Below are 25091 nucleotides of genomic sequence, written 5' to 3' on the forward strand. Positions count from 1 at the left end.
ATTATATTTTGCTCAAACAGATTGACAAGGAAGATTCCAGAACTGAGAGGTTCTAACTCTGGGGAAAGGCTGAACAGTCTGGGGCTCGTTCTTGGTCCCAGGGATGGGGGGCTTCAGTTACAGGGAGAGACCGGAGAAGCTGGGATTGATCCCCTCAGAGCAGAGAAGGTTCAGGGCAGATTTAATAGAGTTGTTCAAAATCATGGCGGGTAGTGATAGAGACAATAAGGAGAAACTGTGCCCAGTGGCAGGAGGGTCGGTAACCAGAGGGCACAGATTGAGGGTAATTGGGAAAACATTCCCAGTAACGGGAATCTCTCCCAGTGACGGGAATCTCTCCCAGTGATGGGGAATCTCTCTCCCACTGACGGGAATCTCTCTCCCACTGACGGGAATCTCTCCCAGGGAGGATGAGGTGAGATTCTTGCAGTTGTTTCCAAACCTTGTGCCATTTAATAATTCATGTCTCTAAATATTTCAGTTACGTGAAGCTATTTTTAGTTTGACAGCTAACATCGTTCTTTGACACTCCAGCGATATAATTACCCAGCTGACTAACTGTCTGTGCGCTGGAGCGTGTACAGCTTTATTATCATCCCTGAGAAATGTAGAACGTGTGGATATTCCTGGATTCCAAGACAGAGTCAAGGAAGCTTTACTCTGTATCTAACCCATGCTGTACCTGCCCTGGGAGTGTTTGATGGGACAGTGTAGACGGAGCTTTACTCTGTATCGAACCTGTGCTGTACCTGCCCTGGGAATGTTTGATGGTACAGTGGAGAGGAAGCTTTACTCTGTATCGAACCCGTACATTCAGAATCAGATGAATTTATAATGGGGAACAAATAAATGGCAGACCAATTGAACAAATACTTTGGTTCTGTTTTCACTAAGGAAGACACAAATAACCATCCGGAAATACTAGGGGACCGAAGGTCTAGCGAGAAGGAGGAACTAAAGGAAATCCTTATTAGTCAGCAAGTTGTGTTCGGGAAATTGATGGGACTGTAGGCCAATAATTCCCCAAGGCCTGATGGTCTGCATCCTAGAATACTTAAGGAAGTGGCCCTAGAAATAGTGGATGCAGTGATGGTCATTTTCCAACATTCTATAGTCTCTGGATCAATTCCTATGGACTGGAGGATAGCTAATGTAACCCCACCTTTTGCAAAAGGAGGGAGAGAGAAAACAGGGAATTATTAACCAGTCAGCCTGACATCAGTGATGGGGAAAATGTTGGAATCAATTATCAAAGATGTAATAGCAGCGCATTTAAAAATCAGTGACAGGATCAGTCCAAGTCAGCATGGATTTATGAAAGGGAAATCTGCTTGACAAATCTTCGAGAATTTTTTGAGGATGTAACTAGTAGAGTGGACAAGGGGGAGTCAGTGGATGTGGTGTATTTAGACTTTCAAAAGGCTTTTGGCAAGGTCCCACACAAGAGATTAGTATGCAAAGTTAAAGCACATGGTATTGGGGGTAAAGTACTGATGTGGATAGAGAACTGGTTGGCAGACAGGAAGCAAAGAGCAGGAATAAATGGGTCCTTTTCAGAATGGCAGTCAGTGACTAGTGGGGTACCGCAAAGTTCAGTGCTGGGAACCCAGCTATTTGCAATATACATTAATGATTTAGACGAAGGAATTGAATGTAATATCTCCAAGTTTGCAGATAACACTAAGCTGGGTGGCAGTGTGAGCTATGAGGAGGATGCTAAGAGGCTGCACGGTGACTTGGACAGGTTAGGTGAGTGGGCAAATACATGGCAGATGCGGTATAATGTAGATAAATGTGAGGTTATCCACTTTGGTAGTAAAAACAGGAAGGTAGATTATTATCTGAATGGTGACAGATTAGTAAAAGGGGAGGTGCAACGAGACCTGGGTCTCATGATACATCAGTCACTGAAAGTTGGCATACAGGTACAGCAGGCGGTGAAGAAGGCAAATGGCATGTTGGCCTTTATAGTGAGAGGATTTGAGTCTAGGAGCAGGGAGATCTTACTACGGTTGCACAGGGTCGTTGTGAGGCCACACCTTGAATATTGTGTACAGTTTTGGTCTCCTAATCTGAGGAAGGATGTTCTTGCTATTGAGGGAGTACAGCAAAGGTTCACCAGACTGATTCCCGGGATGACAGGACTGACATATGTAGAAAGACTTTGATCGACTAGTTTTACATTCAGTGGAATTTAGAAGAATGAGAGGGATCTCATCGAAACATATAAAATTTTGACGGGATTTGACAGTTTAGATGCAGGAAGAATGTACCTGATGTTGGGGAAGTCCAGAACCAGGGATCACAGTCTAAGGATAAGGGGTAAGCTATTTAGGGCCGAGATGAGGAGAAACTTCTTCACTCAGAGAGTTGTGAGCATATGGAATTGTCTACCACAAAAATTTGTTGAGGCCAGTTCATTAGATATATTCAAAAGGTAGTTAGATGTGGCCCTTTCGGCTAAAGAGATCAAGAGGTATGGAGAGAAAGCATGAAGTGCATGATCAGCCATGATCATATTGAATGGTGGTGCGGGCTCGAAGGACCGAATGGCCTAATCCTGCACCTACTTTCTATATCTTTTTGTTTCTGCCCTGGGAGTGTTTGATGGGACAGTATAGAGGGAGCTTTACTCTGTATCTAACCCGCGCTGTACCTGCCCTGGGAGTGTTTGCTGGGACAGTGTAGAGGGAGCTTTACTCTGTATCTAACCCCGTGCTGTACCTGCCCTGGGAGTGTATGATGGGACTGTGTATAGGGAGCTTTACTCTGTATCTAACCCATGTTGTTCCTGTCTCGGTTTCCAGGACAACCCGTACATGTGCAACAACGAGTGTGATGCTCACACGCCCGAGCTCGCACACCCACCCGAGCTGATGCTGGATGCCGAGGGGCGGATTCCCAACACCTTTTGGCAAAGCGTCTCCTGGAATAGTTTCCCCGAGCCCCTCCTGATCAACATCACTCTGTCCTGGGGCAAGACCATCGAGCTGACCGAGGACATGGTCATCACCTTCGAGTCAGGCCGACCGGAGCAGATGGTCCTGGAGAAGTCTCTGGACCACGGCCGGACGTGGCAGCCCTACCAGTTCTACGCGGCCGACTGCCTCTCCTCCTTCGGGATGGAGCCGAGAAGGGCCCGGGATCTGAGCCCGGCCTCGGTGCTGGACATTATCTGCACAGAGGAGTACTCCAGGGGCTACGTGTGGAAGGTGGACAAGATGGTGCGCTTGGAGATCCAGGAGCGTTTCGCCCTGTTCGGGGGGCCCCGTCTCCGCGATATGGCCTCACTGTATGGCCAGCTGGACACCACCAAGGACCTGAGGGACTTCTTCACCCTGACCGACCTGCGGGTCAGGCTGCTCCGGCCGGCCACTGGGGCCACCAGTGTTGACCAGCACAACCTCTCCAAATACTTCTACGCCATCTCCAACCTGGACATTCGCGGCCGGTGAGAGCTCCTCGTCCCTTCTGGTCAGAGTCGCTGATCCCACACTTCACATCTAGGGACAGCCGTGTCTGGCCAACATCTGGAGCACTCACGGGGCAACACCTGGGGGCACTAACATGGCCAAAATCTGGGGGCACTCACAGGGCAACATCTGGGGGCACTCACAGGGCAACATCTGGGGCCACTCACAGGGCCAACATCTGGGGGACAGAGGGAAACATCTCGGGAGACTCACAGTGCAACATCTGGGGAACTCACTGGGAAACATCTGGGGCACTCACAGGGTAACATCTGGGGGCACTCACAGACCAACATCTGGGGGCACTAACAGTGCCAACATCTGGGGGGACTCAGGGTAACATCTGGGACACTCACCACCACCATCTGGGACACACATAGAGTAACATCTGGGGGCACTAACAGGGCAACATCTGGGGCACTCACAGGACCAACATCTGGGGTACTATCAGGGCCAACATCTGGGGGCATGCTAGCAGCACAACATCTATGACATTATATCAGGGAAACATCTGGGGGCACTGACAGGGCCAACATCTGGAGGACACTCCATCAGTGCTAACATCTGGAGGTATTAAACCAGGGCCAATATCTGGGGAATACTATCATTTTATCATCTTGGCAATAGTCCAACAGGGCAAACATCTGGGGTAATACACTCAGGGCTAACATCTGGGATACTATCAGGGATAACATCTGGCAGGACACAGTTATCATCTGGAGGGTACTTTATTGGAGTTAACAGCTGGCAAGGCAATCTCAATTAACATCTGAAGGGCAGTCTATCAGGCCCAACACCTAATTACGAGGAGAGATTGCACAATCTAGAATTGTATTCCCTGGAATTTAGATGGTCGTTTGATCGAAGGTTTCAATTTATTAAAGGGAACTGAATGGGTAAATCGAGAGAAACCATTTCCATTAATTCCACCGCTTGGTTATTCTAGGACTCAGGGCATAGTCTGAAAAATGAGAGCCAATCCTTTCAGGAGTGATGTTAGGAAACAGTTGTACACAAAGGGTGGTCGAAGGTTGGAATTCTCTACCGCAAACAGCAGTTGATGCTAGATCAATTGTTAATTTTAAATCTGAGATTGGTAGATTTTAGGTAACCAGAGTATTAAGGGATATGGGGCAAAGGCGGGTATATGGAGTTGGGTCACAGATCAGCCATGATCACATTGAATGGCGGAGCAGGCTCGAGGGGCTGAATGGCCTCCTGTTCCTATGTGAGTACTGGGTAACTGGGAGGTTTTACAGCGATAGATGGGGATCCCTCCCCCGGCCCACTTGGCACGGTCAGCTGCCCCTGTGTCGGGTGTTTGAGCTTCCCTGAATGGCTATGTGACAGCGTGCACAGACCAGCACTGTGCCAGCTCCCCCTGCCCCTGGTGATGGGCTTGGTAGCGAGCTTTCACAGTCCCGCTGGCTGGCTGGCGATGAGTCAGTGAGTTCCTGCTCAGTGTTCAGCCAATCGAGCAGCACGGAGCGAGCAGAATTTGTCCCTTTACTCTCAACATTGCCGAGCTCCAGTCTCATCAGGATTCAGAGACTCCGAGAATCAGACCGCACAGGAGGAGGCATTCGGGCAATTGGGCCTGTGCTGACTCTGTGAGAGATCTATCCAATTAGTCCCACTTCCCTGCTCTTTCGCCATAGCCTTGTTAATCTTTCCCTTCAAGTATTTATCCTGTTAACTATGGAAGAACTCCACAAGACTGAGTACTGTGAGCTAAAGCTGATGTGACCTTAGTCTCTTTAATACAACTCCAGAGTGCCTAGGCAGCAACCTTTTATACTCCCTTGCACGAGGTGTGCAGGTGTCCCTTGAGCCTCCAACGGTTGCGCCCTCTGGTGGCAAGTCTTACACAGTTACAGTGTTTACATACATAACATCACTCCCCCACCCCCCGCCCCTCCCCCGCAAAGTCATTCACCAAGTTGGACCTAACCTCTGGCTACATGTCACAGGAGCTGGAATCTTTGAAAGGATTGAGGTGCATCAACATGCACAAAAGACTTTTCATATACCACAGGTGCCCTCTGGTGGCAAGTGTGACACAGTTACAATGTTTACATACATAACATCTCCAATTCCCTTTTGAAAGTTACTATAGAATCTGCTCCCACTGTCCTTTCAGGCAGCACATTCCAGATCACAACAACTCGCTGCGGAAATAAATTCTCCTCACCTCCCCTCTGGTCCTTTTGCCAATGACCTTTAATCTGTGCCCTCTAGTTCCTGACCCTCCTGCCACTGGAAACAGTGTCCCCCTATTTACTCTATCAATGCCTTTCCTGGTTTGATGAATGATTGTGACTGAACGCTCCCTTCGTGTTCAATCTATATTCAGTCTGGCTCAGTGAGTTCCCATTGGCCCATCACACAATCTCCTGGGCTCTGAGCCATTCCCTCATTATTCTGCACTCAGCTTCTGGGAGGCTCGCTCCAGCTTTAGTCCCGGAGAATCTTCAGACACTAATTGGAGACCAGGAGCAGTAAAATGTTTACGTTGCCGTTAATGTGACTCCAAGGAACTGTCTGGGTTTCTGCTTAGCTCAGCAAACAGAGCCCAGAACTGCCAATTTGCTGAATGTGCAACGTACAATGTGCAGATTGTGAAGCTTCACCTTCGCAGTGAGTTAAACAGCGGCTCGATGCTGTTAGCACAGAGTCACCGAGACCAGCGTTCTCACGCTTCACGGCAGAGAGACCGTCACAGCATGTTGGGCCTTTACAAATCACATTTACTGAACAACAACTGGCATTTATGTAGTGCCTTTAACGTAGTGAAACGTCCCAAGGTTCTTCACAGGAGCATAAATCAGACACAATTAACACCGAGCCACAGAAGGAGATATTAGGACAGGTGACCAAAAGCTTGGCCAATGATGTTGGTTTAAGGAGCGTCTTAGAGGAGGGAGAGGCGGAGAAGTTTAGGGAGGGAAATATTGCTGTTTGTGGGAGCTTGCTGTGCGCACATTGGCTGCTGAGTTTCTAACATTACAACAGTGACTACACTCATTGGCTGTGAAACACTTTGGGACGTCCTGAGGGAGTGAAATGCTCTGTAGAAATACAAGTTCATTCTGTTTTAGAATGAGGGACCAGGGAAAGATGAAATGTGAGAGATTGAGGAGAGGGCAGGAGAAAGGTCTTCACACAGAGCGTGGTGAGGCTGTGGGATTCACTTCCAGGGTCAGAGGGTGAGGAGTTGGCGATTGGGGGAGGGGAGGAGCCGGGACAGAGTTCCCGCTGTGTGGGGTGGGGGTAAACTCCACCCTTTAATCTTTTGAAATGTGGGATTGTACAGGAGTAAAGTAGATCAGCGAATCTATCCACTGATCCCAAATCTCACACTGTGCTTCTGCTTTATATCCTGAATCATTGAGATCCGCTTCTGTCAGTTTCCCTGTCCTGTTTCCTGGGGATTTGTGTGGAAAAGGAGAGTAATTTGTTGTGTAAGTCACTCATTCTCTCACTGAATGTTGCTTCTTCACCTGATCTGAACCTGTAGCTCACGGTGAACTAACACTGGAACCACGACAGGGAATTCAATCTTCAAATGAATGAATGAATGAATGAGAGTTTATGAACAACCAGCAAAAGAGGTGGCCCGTATTGATTCAGTGTTTAGTGTAAGAGAGTTAATATTGAATGATTCCTCAATCATCAATGACGGGACATTTACACCTGGAATCCCGGCTGCTCCTCGCCCAGCGTCTTCAAATCTCTCCATGGCCTGCCCCTCCCTATCTCTGTAATCTCCTCCTGCCCTACACCCCTCCGAGATTTCCACGCTCATCCAATTCTGGCCTCTTGCACGTCCCTGATTTCCATCACCCCACCATTAGCGGCCGTGCCTTCAGCTGCCTGAGCCCCAAACTCCAGAATTCCCTCCCTAAACCTCTCCGCCTCTCTCTCCTCCTTTAAGACACTCCTTAAAACCTACCTTGTTGACCAAGCTTTTGGTCACCTGTCCTAATAACTCCTTATGTGTCTGGGTGTCACTTTTTGTCTGATTTATGTTCCTGTGCAGCACCTTGGGATATTTTACTACTTTAAAGGTGCTATATAAATGCAGGTTGTTGTTTTAGTTGCAGGTATTTTTGTTGTTAAGAATGTACTTACATTTCTATAACACCTTTCACGCCCTCAGGATGTCCCAAAGTGCTTTACAGCCAATGATCTATTTTGCTGGGAGATGCTGAGGGTTTTGAGAGGCGCTACATAAATACAAACCCTTTCTTTGAGGGGCCTGGAACGCTAGAGCTGATCAGAAACTCTCTCCTAACTTGTTCTTGTTGCTGCCCAGAATCTGATCGTCAATCAGCGGAAACACACCCAGAAACTGTCCTGCCGCCTTGTTTGAAATGCAATAATTGGGAGAAAAATGTTGGTGTTTGCAGAGCGAAGCTGGGAAAGGGAGAGCGACTCCCGGAGCGGGCAGTCCCCAGTCTAACCCAGCTGCTCAGCTTATTTGAAACCAGCTTGCCCTTGTTTTTTGCCAGGTGTAAGTGCAATCTTCACGCCAACAACTGTATCTGGGAGAAGGGGAAGCTGAGTTGCGAGTGTGAGCACAACACGACGGGGCCGGACTGCGGGAGATGCAAGAAAGGCTTTCAAGGCCGAGTGTGGAGAGCGGGCTCGTACCTCCCAATCCCCAAAGGGACGGCCAATGTCTGTGAGTAACCAGAGCTGCTCCGGCCCGGCCCAGTGCCGGCGCTAGATTCCCTTCACATTTCATTCTCAGCCCAACTCCCGGCAACACATCGACTCCAAAATACAGCCCCATGGGTGTCTGTGACTGTGTTAATGTGGGAACAGAGGCTCACAGCGGGAGATTGGACAGAGCCAGGGACAGAAATAAAGTGTGTGCCCACAGCTCCACACTGAGTGGGAGTGAAGGAGAGGGAGTGAGAGAGGGAGGGAGAGATGTGGGGGGAGGGGCGAGAGAAGAGAGGGTAAAAGAGTGAGAGATAAAGAGAGACAACAAAGGAAATAACAAATAAAGTGGGAGACAAAAAGAGAAGTAAAGAAAGTGAGAAAGAGTGAAAGAGAGGAAAGAAAGAAATTAAGAATGAGAGAATGGAACAGATATAGAGAAGGAAAGAAAGAACAAAGAATTATCCAATTAGTCCCACTTCCTGTTCTTTCCCCACAGCCTTTTGAAAGTTACTATTGAATCTGCTCCCACCGCCCTTTCAGGCAGCACATTCCAGATCACAACAACTCGCTGCGTAAATAAACTCTCCTCACCTCCCCTCTGGTCCTTCTGCCAATCACCTTCAATCTTGGACCTCTGGTTCCCTATCCTCCTGCCACTGGAAACAGATTCTCATTATTTACTCTATCGAAACCCTTCCTGATTTTGAAGCCCTTTATCAATGTAATGTCGGGGTCAGTGAGCAAGGGGGAATCACTGGCATTATGTAGAGGGTGAGGTTAGAATAGCCGCAGGGGTTCAATTTGATGGAAGCTCACTCCGGACACACCCACAGATACAGAGCCAGCACTGAGGTGTAGACTGATGTGAGAATGGAATGTTAATGGCTGGATGAACATCTGGGGAAGAGCTGGGGAGGGTGAGAGGAGAATAAGCCTCTGTGTAATCAATATCTGAAGCAGATCAGGAAGTGAAGGTTGTGAGGGATATCTGTGGCCATTGCTCTGTGTGGAATTTCCCGAGATCAATATCCAGATAGTAACATGACTGGGCAGTGGGAGAGGGTCTCTGTGATGACGGACGCCCTTACATATTAACCCTGTGTACTTACACACTAATCGCACATAGTGGGAGTGTACCCACGCTCTAACCGCACGCTCACCTTATGGGAGCACTTTAGCAACTCTACCTGGTCTCACATAGGGCTGGTGTGAGCTCTCAGAGGATGCAGCACACAATCCCCGATGTGTTCTTTGTTCGTGAGTTTGAGTGACGTCGATCTCATCAACACTCCATGTAACGGGTTGTATTCGTGTGTTTATCGATAAAGATTGCTAATCAGACGTCTTTCTAACTCTCATTGTTTCCGTTTCCCTCTCCAGGCCTCCCTGACACCATCGCGAGTGGCCGTAAGTAGGACTTACGCTCTCTGACCTGTGACCTGCTGACCCAGAGCCCATTTCTGTATCAGGAACAAACCGCTCCCCTCAAACCTCCTTCATCGCCCACTGACAGAGGGGCAGGTGTAGGTGTGAACAGGGGCTGAGTGTGAGCAGGGCTGGGATCAGGAGGCTGTGTGTCCATGTATCTATGGTTTAAAGTATAATCTCCTCGAGCGGGACAGCAGATACGAAGCAGGGAAGATGTAATATATACGACGCACACCTTAGCTGTGAGGAAAGTGCTTCTTAACTCTGTCTCAGTGAGAACGTTCAATGCGAAGCGGAGGAAAGATTTGTAGAAAGCCAATTGGTTGCTGAGGCTGAGATCAATGGGGACCTGTTATAATCCCGTTATCCCAGATACAGGAATGGGAACTGGGTGAGTGTCTCGGCATCAATCTGTTCCCCTTTGTTCCTGAATTTTGCATCAACTTGTTCCCGTTTATTTAATCCTTTGCATGCTGTCCGTGTCATTCCAAACCATCCGCCACCTTGAACTCCCAAACCAACACCCAGAGTGACCATAACTCCCCATACTGACCAGGAGTGACCATAACTCCCCATACTGACTGGGGTTGACCATAACTCCCCATACTGACCAGGAGTGACCATAACTCCCCACACTGATCGGGAGTGACCATAACTCCCCATACTGACCAGGAGTGACCATAACTCCCCATACTGACTGGGGTTGACCATAACTCCCCATACTGACCAGGAATGACCATAACTCCCCACACTGATCGGGAGTGACCATAACTCCCCATACTGACCGGGAGTGACCATAACTCCCCACACTGATCGGGAGTGACCATAACTCCCCATACTGACCGGGAGTGACCATAACTCCCCATACTGACCGGGAGTGACCATAACTCCCCAAAGTGACTGTGATTGGGGGTCTGGGGTAACCTGGGCTTCTATGAAACATTACACTTTGACCCCAATCCTGCCCCTTTCCTGCGCAGGTACAGCCAGAACCTACAGGAACAAACAGACACTCAAAACCTTTATCACCGACACAAGCTGAACTGACGCTAAACAAGTTCTAATGCCTGGCGATGAATTTCCATGTTGCACTGAATTAGTGAGCTTGTTGTTGCTGGATTCAGTCATGCTGAATAATAACAGAATGGTTCAGTCACATCCTGCATTACACAGTTTGCCTTTCACACCCTCAACCTATTCGAATGAACCCAAATCCCACAATAACCTGTCACCGTTCTCACCCCATTAAACCCTCGCACCACGGTCCAGATTCCCGCTAATTAGCGACCGATCCACTTTGAGTGACGGCCATGGCATTAAGTGACCCGGAGAAGCGATTAATTGAGCCAAAATTGGCTCCTGGTCCAGCAATGTCTCCAATTTATAATTCTCATCCTCACGTTCAAATCCCTCTGTGGTCTCAACCCTCCATATATCTGTAACTCCCTCCCACCCTGAACCCCTCCCTATCTCTGTAACACCCTCCCAACCTGAACCCCTCCCTATCTCTGTAACCCCCTCCCACCCTACACCTCTCCCTATCTCTGTAACCTCCTCCTACCCTACACCCCTCCCTATCCCTGTATCTCCTCAAGCCCTACAATCCTCCCTAACTTTGTAATCTCCTCCTGCCCTACACCCTCCAAGATCTGTGCGTTCCTCTGATTCTGGCCCTTGAACATCCCTCACTCCCATCGCTGCAGCACTGGTGGCCGTGCCTTCAGCTGCCGAGACCCTAAACTCTGGAATTCCCTCCATAATCCTCACTACCTCTCTCCCTTCCTTTAAGACGCTCCTTAAAATCTATCTAATTGACGAGCTTTTGGTCACCTCTCCCACTATCACCTCCCGTGTCTCGGTGTCAGTCTCTGTCTGAATGGTGGTGAGGCGGAGATGGAAATGTCTGCTTGCTTGTCTCTCGGACCATCTTGCAGTCCCGGACAGTCCCCTCTCAATGTGTGTGTGCACATTGCAGATGTTCTGTTCAGCCCGTGCGTTGTTCTCCAGCTGGAATCAGAATTGCTGACTTCCCCCGACACATGCAGCTGACCCAAAGCTCGATCTCACACAGCCACGAATCTCATCACGAGAGGTTGTGAACCCAGAGCAAGGTAGGAGCTTGCGAACTAAGCGACTGGCTCAGATCAGGAAGAGAAAGCAAGGATTGCATTTATATAATGGTTCCTCAGCACTGCCGCTCTGACAGTGCAGCGCTCCCTCAGTACTGCCCCTCCAACTGTGCAGCAATCCCTCAGTACTGCCCCTCCAAGAGTGCAGCACTCCCTCAGTACCACCCCTCTGACAGTGCAGCACTCCCTCAGTACTGCACTTTGAGTGCCGGTCTGGATTATGGGCTCGAGTCTGTGGAGTTGGATTTAAACCCACGACCTTCTGACTCCGAGGCGAGACTGCTGTGCACTGAGCCACAATTGAAAGGCCCCGAACTTGGCAGTACAGTATAAACCCTGGCACAGGATTCTACAAACCTGGGCTTGGGGCCATCCATTGCCATTTGCCTGATTGAATGCAAACCGTAACTAGCCCGGAGTCTGCTGTTCTCCCCTCACTGCTAAGCTCCTCAGTGTTCTGTCTCTCCCATTCCAGCCATTTCCTCCCAGCCTCTCATTGTTGCAGCATGTGACCCTCTCGCACTCTGCTTCCCGTCTGTATCCCGACTACACTCTCTGTCTTTCCCTTGCCAGCCTGCGAATGCTTCGGCCACTCGAACCGGTGCAGTTACCTCGAGCTGCTCACCACCGCTATTTGCGTGAGCTGTAAGCACAACACTCGAGGCCGGCACTGCCAGTTATGCCGGTTGGGCTACCACCGAAACCCTTCAGCACAGCTGGACCACCACAACGTTTGTCTAGGTCAGTTCCTGGTACAATCTCTGCTCTCGCCTCCTTCCTTCACCCTTCTGCTTTCAGTCCAATACAAGATAAACAAACAAAGAAAATACCTTCAATAGGGCTGAGCAAAAGGGAGTCGGAAATCAGCTCCCCTTTCCCCAGTGACTAGGCCCCGACTCAACCTTTCCCCAGTGACTAGGCCCCGACTCAACCTTTCCCCAGTGACTGAGCCCCGACCCAACCTTTCCCCAGTGACTAGACCCCGACCCAATCTTTCCCCAGTGACCAGACCCCGACCCAACCTTTCCCCGGTGACTGGGCCCCGACCCAACCTTTCCCCAGTGACTGGGCCCCGACCCAACCTTTCCCCAGTGACTGGGCCCCGACCCAACCTTTCCCCAGTGACTAGGCCCCGACCCAACCTTTCCCCAGTGACTAGGCCCCGACCCAACCTTTCCCCAGTGACTGGGCCCCGACCCAACCTTTCCCCAGTGACTAGGCCCCGACCCAACCTTTCCCCAGTGACTGTGCCCCGACCCAACCTTCCCCCAGTGACTGGGCCCCGACCCAACCTTTCCCCAGTGACTAGACCCCGACCCAACCTTCCCCCAGTGACTGGGCCCCGACCCAACCTTCCCCCAGTGACTAGACCCCGACCCAACCTTCCCCCAGTGACTAGACCCCGACCCAACCTTCCCCCAGTGACTAGACCCCGACCCAACCTTCCCCCAGTGACTAGACCCCGACCCAACCTTTCCCCAGTGACTGGGCCATGACCCAACCTTTCCCCAGTGACTAGACCCTGACCCAACCTTTCCCCAGTGACTGGGCCCCGATCCAACCTTTCCCCAGTGATTGGGCCCTGACCCAACCTTTCCCCAGTGACTAGACCCTGACCCAACCTTTCCCCAGTGACTGGGCCCTGACCCAACCTTTCCCCAGTGACTGGGCCCTGACCCAACCTTTCCCCAGTGACTAGACCCCGACCCAACGTTACCCCAGTGACTAGGCCCCGACCCAACGTTACCCCAGTGACTAGGCCCCGACCCAACGTTACCCCAGTGACTGGGCCATGACCCAACCTTTCCCCAGTGACTGGGCCATGACCCAACCTTTCGCCAGTGACTGGGCCCCGACCCAACCTTTCCCCAGTGACTGGGCCCCGACCCAACCTTTCCCCAGTGACTGGGTCCCGACCCAACCTTTCCCCAGTGACTGGGCCCCGACCCAACCTTTCCCCAGTGACTAGACCCCGACCCAACCTTTCCCCAGTGACTGGGCCATGACCCAACCTTTCCCCAGTGATTGGACCCCGACCCAACCTTTCCCCAGTGACTGGGCCCCGACCCAACCTTTCCCCAGTGACTGGGCCCCGACCCAACCTTTCCCCAGTGACTGGGCCCCGACTCAACCTTTTCCCAGTGACTAGATCCCAACCCAACCTTTCACCAGTGACTGGGCCCCGACCCAGCCTTTCCCCAGTGACTGGGCCCCGACCCAACGTTACCCCAGTGACTGGGCCCCGACCCAACGTTACCCCAGTGACTGGGCCCTGACCCAACCTTTTCCCAGTGACTAGATCCCAACCCAACCTTTCACCAGTGACTGGGCCCCGACCCAACGTTACCCCAGTGACTAGGCCCCGACCCAACGTTACCCCAGTGACTGGGCCCTGACCCAACCTTTCCCCAGTGACTGGGTCCCGACCCAACCTTTCCCCAGTGACTAGACCCCGACCCAACCTTTCCCCAGTGACTGGGCCCCGACCCAACCTTTCCCCAGTGACTGGGCCCCGACTCAACCTTTTCCCAGTGACTAGATCCCAACCCAACCTTTCACCAGTGACTGGGCCCTGACCCAGCCTTTCCCCAGTGACTAGACCCCGACCCAACGTTACCCCAGTGACTGGGCCCCGACCCAACGTTACCCCAGTGACTAGGCCCCGACCCAACGTTACCCCAGTGACTGGGCCCTGACCCAACGTTACACCAGTGACTAGACCCCGACCCAACCTTTTCCCGGTAATTAGAATCCGACCCAATCTTTCCTTAGCGATGAGGCCTAGTCCAGGCTTCCCCTAGTGATGAGGCCAGGTCCAGAATTTCACTAGCGATGAGTCCTGGCCCTTGCTTTGTTGAGGTAAATCGAAAGTACTGTGTTTTGACGATTTAATCATTGCCTCCCCAGCTCTAGTGTTTTTCAGGAATGTGTATGTTGTTTGTACTCTCGGTAAACGATCATCCTGCATCGTAGCAGCGTCGCTCGCCTCTGCTCAATGTTGCCCCTCCCCCTCCCCAGTATCCACCAACAATCCTCTCTCTCCATTTCCTCATCTCCTCCCATTCTGCACACACACAATTACACAGAATGTACAGCACAGAAACGGGCCATTCGACCCAACAGGTCCATGTGGTGTTTATGCTCCATTCGAGCCTCCGCCCACCCCTCTTCATCTCACCCGATCACTATATCCTTCTATTCCTTTCTCCCTCATGTGTTTATCCAGCTTCCCTTGAATGTATCTCTGCTATTCGCCTCAACCACTCCCTGTGTTAGCGAGTTCCACATTCTCACCGCTCTCTGGGTAAAGAAGTTTCTCCTGAATTCCCGATTGGATTTATTAATGACGATCTTATATTTAAGGCCCCTAGTTCTGGTCTCTCCCACACAAGTGGAAACATCTCCTCTATGTCTACCCTATCAAAACCTTTCATGATCTTAAAGACCTGTATTCGGTCACCCCTCAATATCACTTTCCCAGAGAAAAGAGCCCCAGCCTGTTCAGCCTTTCCTGACAGGTATAACCTCTCAGTTCTGGTATCATCCTTGTAAATCTTTCTTTGTACCTTCTCCAGTGACTCTATATCTTTCTTATAATATGGAGACCAGAACTGTGCACAGTGCTCCAAGATTTGATACAAGTTTAACATCACTTCTGTGCTTGTGAATTCTACCTTGTAGTGATGAAGCAGTGCTGGCTTTGCTTTTTCTGGCCTTGTTAACCTGCATTAATTCTGTGCAGTTGCCCCAGGGAGTGGAACACGGGCCATGTGCAGTCAGTGTGTGGAGGATTGAAGCTGTTTGTAAAGTGTTGGAGACTTGTTCCACCCCCAAAGTCTGAGCCACCCTTGTCCCGGCTCGCACTCATTCCTGTCGCTGAGGTTGTGTCGCTGTGTTTTATTGGGAACAGCCATGTGCAGTGTGTGTCTTGTCTTGTTTCTGCAGACTGTGAGTGTCACCCTGATGGCTCGCTCCACCATCGCTGTAATGACACGGGATATTGTGAGTGTAAGGAGGGGGCGACAGGGCCCAAGTGTGACAAGTGCCTGCCCGGATATTACTGGCACAGAGGCTGTCGAGGTAAGTAACCATTCCAGCACCAGCCCCTCCCCTCACTCGGCCCCGGCTTCTGTGTGTCAGGGTCAGCAGAGTATCCGATAGCAGAGATACCGTGGGGGGAAACACAGAGGCTTTTAGTGAGTGAACCCTCCTGGACTCTCCCATCACCTGCCACACAATTAGTGGCACTGCTCCTCACAAAGGGAGGTCTGGAGTACAGTGAGGGGTGTTTCATAGAATCACACAGCACAGGAGGAGGCCATTCGACCCATCGTGTCTGTGCTGGCTCTGTGAAAGATCTATCCGATTAGTCCCACTCCCCGCTCTTTCCCCATAGCTCTGATAATTTTTTCCTTTTGGGTATTTATCCAATTCCCTTTTGAAAGTTACTATTGAATCTGCTCCCACCGTCCTTTCAGGCAACGCATTTCAGATCACAACAACTCGCTGCGTAAACAAAATTCCGAATATATTATATTTACTACATTACCTTTATCGATCCTTTCTGGTACTTCTTCATAGAATTGAATAAGTTTGTTCAAGCATGACCTTCCCTTTTGGAATCCGTGCTGACTACTCTTTATTATATTTTCAGTGAACATAAGAACATAAGAACATAAGAATTAGGAACAGGAGTAGGCCATCTAGCCCCCTCGAGCCTGCTCCACCATTCAACAAGATCATGGCTGATCTGGCCGTGGACTCAGCTCCACTTACCCGCCCGCTACCCATAACCCTTAATTCCCTTATTGGTTAAAAATCTATCTATCTGTGACTTGAATACATTCAATGAGCTAGCCTCAACTGCTTCCTTGGGCAGAGAATTCCACAGATTCACAACCCTCTGGGAGATAAATTCCTTTAAATAAGGCTCTGCCCCCTAGTTCTAGTCTCTCCGACCAGTGGAAACAATCTCTCTGCCTCTATCTTGTCTATCCCTTTCATTATTTTAAATGTTTCTATAAGATCACCCCTCATCCTTCTGAACTCCAACGAGTAAAGACCCAGTCTACTCAATCTATCATCATAAGGTAACCCCCTCATCTCCGGAATCAGCCTAGTGAATCGTCTCTGTACCCCCTCCAAAGCCAGTATATCCTTCCTTAAGTAAGGTGACCAAAACTGCACGCAGTACTCCAGGTGCGGCCTCACCAATACCCTGTACAGTTACAGCAGGACCGCCCTGCTTTTGTACTCCATCCCTTTCGCAATGAAGGCCAACATTCCATTCGCCTTCCTGATTACCTGCTGCACCTGAAAACTAACTTTTTTGGGGATTCATGCACAAGGAGGGTCAGGGACCTGCTCGATGGCGGAGGAGCGGGCTGGATGGCGCCAGACACGCTGGCGCGGTGCCTAAATTCTGCCAACGTCTGCCACGCGGCCGATGCCATCGAGTCGCTAAAAACAGCTCTGGGCCCTGACTCCGTTAGGTGCATCGAGGAGGCTCAAGCACGTGGGGAGATCCCGTCCGAACTGACCCCCGTCCGGACGGAATTCCTCATCAGCGCCAAACCCCGGAACCTCCATCGGGGGCCGGCGCCTCACAACTTGAGCCGCCTCGGGGAAATCCCCTCCATGCCTTTCAGTTCCGCGCGGAGGGGTTTCCTGTTCGGGCTGCTCCTGCACACTCTCAACTTTGCCATCCTCGCCGGCCGTCCGGACACGCCATGGCGTACCATCTTGCCGTCCGGAGGAGGCAGGGGTCCCCGATGGAGGGCACTCTACGCAGGGGTCCTCCCACTATTCATCGGGGACTTGGCCTGGAGGGTGGTGCACGGAGCAGTGCCGTGCAACAAATTTTTAAGCCGGTTCACGGACTCCCAGGCCGCCTGCAATTTCTGCGGTCTGGAAGAGTCCGTGTTCCATGTTTTTATGGAATGCACAAGGTTGCAGCCCCTGTTTTATTATTTGAAGGGGCTGCTCCTGAAATTCTGGCTGCACTTCAGTCCCACTCTCCTGATCTTTGGGCACCCTGTGCGGAGGGGAGCGGGTAGGTCCGAGGGCCTCCTCGTAGGACTGCTCCTGGGCACGGCCAAGGGTGCCATCAGCCGGTCCAGGCAGCGGGCGGTCGAGGGGGTCGTTCAACCTGACTGCCTGCCTCTCTTCCGCTCTTACATCCGGTCCAGGGTGTCCTTGGAGATGGAGCACGCGGTGTCCACCGGTACGCTCGCGGCCTTCCGCGAGAGGTGGGCACCGGAAGGACTGGAGTGCATCATCACGCCCGGCAACCAAATTTTAATTTGATTTTACGTTTTAAAGTTTAATTTGTTTTAATTGCCGGTGCTTTTAGTGTCCCCCTCCCCTTTTATAGGGGGCACTGGAAAATTGTGATTTTAGTGCCCATTTTCGACTTTCCGACATTGTATTCCATCTGCCAAACCTTAGCCCATTCGCTTAACCTATCTAAATCTCCTTGCAGCCTCTCTGTGTCCTCTACACAACCCGCTTTCCCACTAATCTTTTTGTCATGGAGTGTCTAGATGTTTTTCTATTACATCTTTGAGTAAAGATTCCATTATCTTTCCGACCACCGACGTTAAGCTAATTGGTCTATAGTTCCCTGGACGTGTTCTATCTCCTTTTTGAAATATCGGAATCACATTAACTGTCCACCAGTCCTCTGGCACTATTCCCTTTTCTAATGTATCTTTATATATATGTAACAATGCTTCTGCAATCTTTTCCCCAACTTCTTTCAATATGTGCAGATACAATCCATCTGGACCAGGGGTTTTATCATCTCTAAGTTTGATCAGTTTATCAATTATCTCACCCTTTCTATCTTAAATCTCTTTATAACTTTTTGATCTCTTCTTCTAATGTCATGTCCACCATCCCTGGTAAATGCTGCGGCAAAGTAAGTATTGAATATTTCTACCATTTCACTGACATGACCTGTGAGTTTATCGTGTGTATCCCTCAGTGGCCCTCTCCCGATCCTCATTCCCCTTTTGTTATTTATGTGTCTGTCGAATACTTTACTGTTGCTTTTGATATTCCGTGATCATTGAATTCTCTACATCCTCTTTCCTAATTGTTTCTTCACTTCTTTCCTCACCTCTTCATTTTCTATTTTGGAACCCGGGCTGACTATTCTTTGTTATATTCTCGGTTTCTGGATGTTTCTCTAATAAAATGTTGCTGTGACAGTGCGAGCCTGGGAGCGGCGATGGTTGGAACAATCTGTAACCGGGGGAGATTTTTAATGAGCTGACCTTTCTTTTCTCTGGCCTCTTGCAGCGGGCGTGTGCGATAACTTGCTGACGCGGTGTGAGAACGGAGGAGTGTGTGAGGACAATGGGAGGTGTGTGTGCCCCGCTCCCTACACTGGGCTCCTGTGTGAGAAAGGCCAGTGTGGGGAGGGAGTGGGAGGGTGTGTCTCCCAATCCCCGCGGGACCCCACCTTACACCAGGTGCTGCTGTCGCTGACTGTGCTGCTAACCGCCGCTAACAGCCGCCCGCCGCTCTGACCGGCTTCCAGCGCCATGGCCGCTCACGGGAAGCTGCGAAGATTGCAGGAGAATCCAGCGTTTACTGCATCGCCGGTAAAACACGCTCTCCTCCCCCGCCCCCCCGGGAAAGGCAAACTGGAACCGAGGCCGGAGCCCACCCACCCAGCCCGACTGGATCTGAGAGCCCGGAAGGAATGGGCAGTCAGTGGGGACTGGACTCTCGCACTCCCCGCGGGGCCGAGGCAGCTGCTAATATTCATTCTGTAATCGCCAGCCACTCGGCCCATGTCCAGCTTTGGGACAAAGACAGAAAGAAAGGACTTGCATTTCTACAGCGCCTGTCACCACCTCAGGACGGCCCAAAGCGCCTCACAGACAATGGAGGACTTTTTCAACAAACAGCAATGTGATAATGGCCAGATAATCTGTTCTAGTAATGTTGGTTGATGGATAAATATTGGCCAGGACACCGGGGAGAACTCCCCTGCTCTACTTCGAATAGTGAAATGGAATCTCTTACATCCACCTGAGAGGGGGTCTCAGTTTAACGTCTCATCCGAAAGGCGGCACCTTCGACAGTGCCGTGTTCCCTCACTCCCTCCCTCACTCACATGTTGCACTCCATCACTCTCATTCCATCCACTCTCTCCCTCCCTCCCTTCCTCACTCCCTCACTCACTCTCCCCCCTCTCCATCCCTCTCACCCTCTCTCTCTCTGTCCCTCTCACTGTCCCTCTCTCCCTCACTCTATGTGTTCCTCTCTCCCTCCCTCCCTCACACACTTCCTCACACCCTCTCTCCTCTCGCTCCCTCCTTCCCTCTCTTACTTCCTCCCTGTAACTCTCTGTCCCTCTCTCTCACTCACTGCCACCTTACCTTACTCCTTCCCTCCCTCTTACCCTCCCTCATACCCTCTCTTCCTCTCCCGACCCACCATCCCTCTACCCCTCTCTCTCTCTCTCCCTCTCCCCTCTCTACATCTCTCCCTCCTTCTTTCCCTCACTCCATCCCACTCAACCCTTCCCTTCCTCTTTCCCTCTCTCGTTCATTTTCCCTCCCTCCCTCTCTCTCTCTCTCTCTCTCTCCCTCTCTTCCTCCATCTCCCTCCCTCCCTCTCTCCCACTCTCCGTGTCTTACTCAATCCTTCAGCCTCCCTCCCCCTCCATCTCTCCCTCTCACTCACTCATTCTGTCCCTCCTTCCCTCTCCCTCACTCCATCCCTTGCTCACTCACACTCACTCACTCCCTCCAACTCCTACCTCTCCCTCCCTCCCTCCCTTTGTAACTCACTCCCTCCTTCCCTCTCCCCTTCCTTCCCTCTCTCCCTCCCTTACTCACTCCCTCCCTCATTCATTCTCGCTCTCCCTCCCTCTCTCCCTCCTTCATCCTCATTCCCCTCCCTCCTTCTCTCCGTGTCTCACTCAATCCTTCACCCTCCCTTCCTCTACATCCCTCCCTCTCACTCACTCATTCTGTCCCTCCATCCCTCTCCCTCACTCCATCCCTCCCTCCCTCACTCCCTCCAATTCCTAGCCTCTCCCTCCCTCTGTCTCTCTCTATCTCTCTCCCTCCCTCCCTTTGTAACTCACTCCCTCCCTCTCCTCTTCCTTCCTTCTCCCCTTCCCTCCCTCCCTCCCCTTCCCTCCCTCCCTCCCTTACTTACTCCCTCTCTCTCTCCCTTACTTACTCCCTCTCTCTCTCATTCACTCCCTCCTTCTCTCCCTCCCTCCATCTCTCCCTCCCTCCATCTCTCCCTCCCTCTCTCCCTCTCCCACGTACTCTTCCTCCCTCCCTCTCCCTCCATCTCACCGTCGCTCCCTCCCTCACTCCCTCTCCCTTCCTGCGAGGGTTATTGAGTGGGGACCAGCCTCACTCTCGGTGTATCGTGATATGAGGGAATGTGAGGGGGGCTTCGAGCGGCCTGCAGCCTGGGCTTCAGTGAGCATTGCAGTGATCCTGTTCGCTGGGTTTTTGTGTAATCGCTTCCCCCGAGCTCCTCCTTCTGAAAACCCGCTCCTATCCTGGTCTTTCCATGGGAGCCGCATCATTCCCATGTGGAAATAATCCTGAGCAGCGATCGGAGCTTCAGTGCGTTTATTGATTCTTTTGTATGAAGATGGAAATTATTTTCTTGCAATCCCACAAGTTGCGATGCAGTTGGTGTATGAATCGCGGTTTGTGTTGGTGGATATATCTGTCACTGTGGAACTCCCAGCGATGGGAGGAATGAGACCATTTTCTGGGTCTGATTTTCCTGGGCACAGATTTCTCTGTAACTGCAATTAGCTGCATCTGCAATTTGCTGCATCAATGAATCGGAGTTTCCAGTTGAGGCAAGTGTCCTAAGATCCAGCAAAGGACTCATCCCTTTACACTGAACAACCATAAATACTCCTGCAGCAAGTGTCCTGGGTTAGACTCCCGGTCTGGGCTGTGTGTTGGAGGGGCAGGGGGGGAGGGGTTGGGTGAGGGGGGAGGGGTGGACATAGGGGTGGAGGGGGGAGGGGGCATTGGGTGGGGAGGGGGGGGGGGAGGTGAGCTTTGTAGGGGTTGGGAGGATGGAGAGGGAGCTTGAGGGGGAGGGAGGTGGGGAAGGGGTACAGGAGAGGGAGGTGGGAAGGCAAGGGAGAGGGAACGGGAGGGGAAGAGGAGAGTGTGCAGGGGCAGGGGATGAGCTGAGAGGAAGGATTTCAGGGGGAGAGGGGATGAGAACAGGGTTTCAGCTGGAAGAGGAGGTACAGCGGCAAGCAGGAGATGGAGGTTTTCCTCGTTGGATTTGGCCGGCGTGTTTGAAGATTCCAGGAGCCCATTCAATGGAGGCGGCGATGGCAGCCCAGCCTTCCTATAATACCGTGCGGCAGAGAAAAGGCCCTATTGACAGCTTGGGATTGCTGCACTCTCTGATATTGAGCCATCTGACCCCAGACAGGAATGGGGAAGGACAACACTAGGGTGGCAACCATGGTTGTGGGAGCTTCCTGTGCGTGAAGTTGGCTGCCGCATTTAATACATTACAACAGTGACTACAATTCAAATGTATTTCATTGGCTGTAAATGAATTTTGCATCTACCTGAGAGAGCAAACAGGACAGTGCAGCATTCCCTCAGTACTGTACGGGTTTCAAACACCAGGTAGGAATTGCCCCCCCACCCGAAACCCCGTTTCCATGTTTTTTTACTGCAGCTGTGGTCAGGTTGCCTCTTGCGTGACATTCGGCTCCTTGGATTTTTTTGTTTTGATCCGGAAGTCGGTTATAATGGGGGCGGTGACAACACCTGAGGGACAGAAACATGGCAGTGACAGCAACTGAGGGGTGGAAGTTGTGGGGGGGGGGGTGGGGAGTGGCTGCCGCAATGACATCATCACGCGCTGCATCACCGTGACTTTCCCCTTCACTTAAAGGGGAGAGCCTCTGCTCTTTTAAAACTTCGGCCCACTGGGCCACCAGGGAGGGCTCTGGCCGGGCCGGGCCAGGCTTGCCTTTTGGTGGCCCAGCCAAACCCGTGATGACGTGCTTAACACCGATCGGCAGCAGCAGAGCGGTAAGGGGGGGAATGGGAGCACCACCGGGAAACCTCGGGAGGGCAATTGGGCTATCAGCCGCCGTTCCATGAAAAGTCAGCGGCCACTTCACTCCGCAGCGTGGCCGCTGATTTTCGGGGATTACAGGCCTTAAGGAAAGAGGCAATTTCAGCCCCCAACACTTATAAGAAAACTGAGATTTTACAATGCAATGGCTGATTTAAAACTATTTAATTCTCTTAGGTAACCGGACTACATATACTACGGGACTAGCTTCATCGATGATAATATACAGTCCCATGTACGGGGGTTCAAACATTCCCACCCTGCATCGTTTTGTTCCATTTCCTGGAATCCCACCTCCCACTCCTGAGGCTTACTCGGGGCTGGGTGTAGTCGGTTAAGGTGGTGTGCCCTCCCGATATCCCTCAGGCGCAATCCACTAACCCCTTTAAACAACATTGCCAATTCCACCCTATCCCCCCGATGGTCACCTACTTAAAACAAAAGAAACAGGGAATCCATTGTGACTCTGATTAAGAGCCATGGGGCTAGATTTTCCACTTTTATTGCTTGCATAATGCCCAATTAACATCCATTTTACTGCTGAAATGACATATAACGCCCAGATACCGCCCATTTAGTCACAAATTGGAAACTGACGGGCATTTTTCGGACACTTATCGGCGAGCATTACTTTCCCGATGTGCGTAACGCGGGGAAAAAAATAATACAGCCTGCCCACTTTTTTGGGCGGAATCATCAGAATGTGTGAAATCAACGCCCATAATATTGCCCAGCATTACTTTCTGCACGTAATTAACACCGAGATTCAATAATATCGACCGCCTACTTTTTTTTGTTGCAAAAATCATATTTGTCAAAATTAATGCCCAGGAGATCGCCCAGCATCACTTTCACCACCTCGCACACATTTTGCCCACAATATCGCTCGCCAAAACACCGCTAAGAAAAAGTGGAACTTTTCTGAACGAATCACAGCGGTGTGGGCGCCATTTTTTAAATCACAGGTTGCTTCATTCAAAAGATGGCTTCAACTTCGGGGAAGTTTGGATTGACTCTGGAGTTCTTCTCGGGTGAAGTGACCATCTCAACAGACATAATTTCAGACTTTGAACTATTGGGGGTTTCAGTGTCTCAGTGTTTCAGTGTCCCAGTGTTTTAGTGAGGAAATTATTGCTTCTGATCAATCACTATCATACTTTTATTACAATGGGGCCAGCCATTTCTCAGCCTGCATCGATTAATACACAGATCCTGCAGAGGGCAAATGGCTCAATGTGTGATGCACTTCAGAATTTGCCCAATTTTAGACGTGCAAGAATGAGGAGGAGGTCCAGACCATACACAACCCGCGCTGACAGGGAAAAGAAGTCTTACTTCGACATGTCCCAGCACACCTGCCTTCGGAGACTGCGCTTCCACAAAGTAGTGATAAATTAAATGTGTGAGCTCATCGGGCCACATATGCAGCCTGCCATCAGGACATCAGTGTCGGTCAGGTCAAGGTCACTGCGGCATTGTCTTTCTCGGTGTCTGGTTCCTTTTGGGCCTCCGCCGTCGAGATTTCCCCTCTGTCTCACCATGCCACCCATCGCTGCATTAGGCAGGTCACGGAGGCTCTGTATGCACAAAGGATGGACTTTATCAGCTTCCCCATGACCACAGAGGCTCAGACTGATTAGGGCTGGAGCATTTTACTGAAATGCTAAGTTCCCCAGGGAGCAAGACAGTGCACTCACATTGCCATGCGGCCACCTTCTCAGGACCCAGAGCTTTTTCATAACAGAAAAGGATTTCACTCCCTGAGGATCCAACTGGTTGTTGACCACAACAAGATCATAATGGCAGTGAATGTCAAATGTCCGGGCAGCTTCGCTGAGGCTCACATCCTGCGTGAGAGCGCTGTCTCTAACAGGTTTAAGAGTTAGCCACACGGACAAGGCTGGATGCTTGGTGATAACTGATATGGCCGAGCCACCTGGCTGATAACCCCTCTGCATGACACCCGCACTGAGGCCGAGAAGCGATACAACCAGAGCCACAGAGACACACGCAATGTGGTCCAGAAAACAATAACTGTGCTTGAGCAGCACTTCAGATGTCAGGACCACTCAGGAGGGGAGCTACAATGCAACACTGAGCAAGTAGCTAAATGTGTGGTCATGTGCTCCATGCTGCACAACCTGGCTATCAGGAGGGGACAAGAATTGCCAGAAGGAACTGATGCTCCACCTCAGGAGAGAGAGGAAAAGGACAACGAGTGCCTGGACATTGACCAAGGGCCAGACAATCAGGCTGTCTATGCAACCACGCCCACAACTCCCTGCAGAATGCA

General features: G+C 51.0%; 1 protein-coding gene across 1 annotated transcript in view; it reads left to right on the forward strand.

The window, feature by feature from the left end:
* The window catches only part of LOC139268006 (netrin-G1-like), a 43560-nt gene extending 24174 nt beyond the window's left edge, over positions 1–19386 (forward strand). The window contains exons 3-8 of the mRNA XM_070885971.1: positions 2808–3451; positions 7982–8158; positions 9096–9115; positions 12269–12436; positions 15641–15775; positions 18998–19386. Of these exons, the coding sequence (XP_070742072.1) occupies positions 2808–3451; positions 7982–8158; positions 9096–9115; positions 12269–12436; positions 15641–15775; positions 18998–19227 (1374 nt within the window). The 3' untranslated portion in view covers positions 19228–19386. The remainder of the gene's footprint in view (positions 1–2807; positions 3452–7981; positions 8159–9095; positions 9116–12268; positions 12437–15640; positions 15776–18997) is intronic.
* The last annotated feature ends 5705 nt before the right edge of the window (positions 19387–25091 follow it).

Source organism: Pristiophorus japonicus, chromosome 8, assembly GCF_044704955.1.
Source record: "Pristiophorus japonicus isolate sPriJap1 chromosome 8, sPriJap1.hap1, whole genome shotgun sequence".
Classification (NCBI taxonomy): Eukaryota; Metazoa; Chordata; class Chondrichthyes; family Pristiophoridae; genus Pristiophorus; species Pristiophorus japonicus.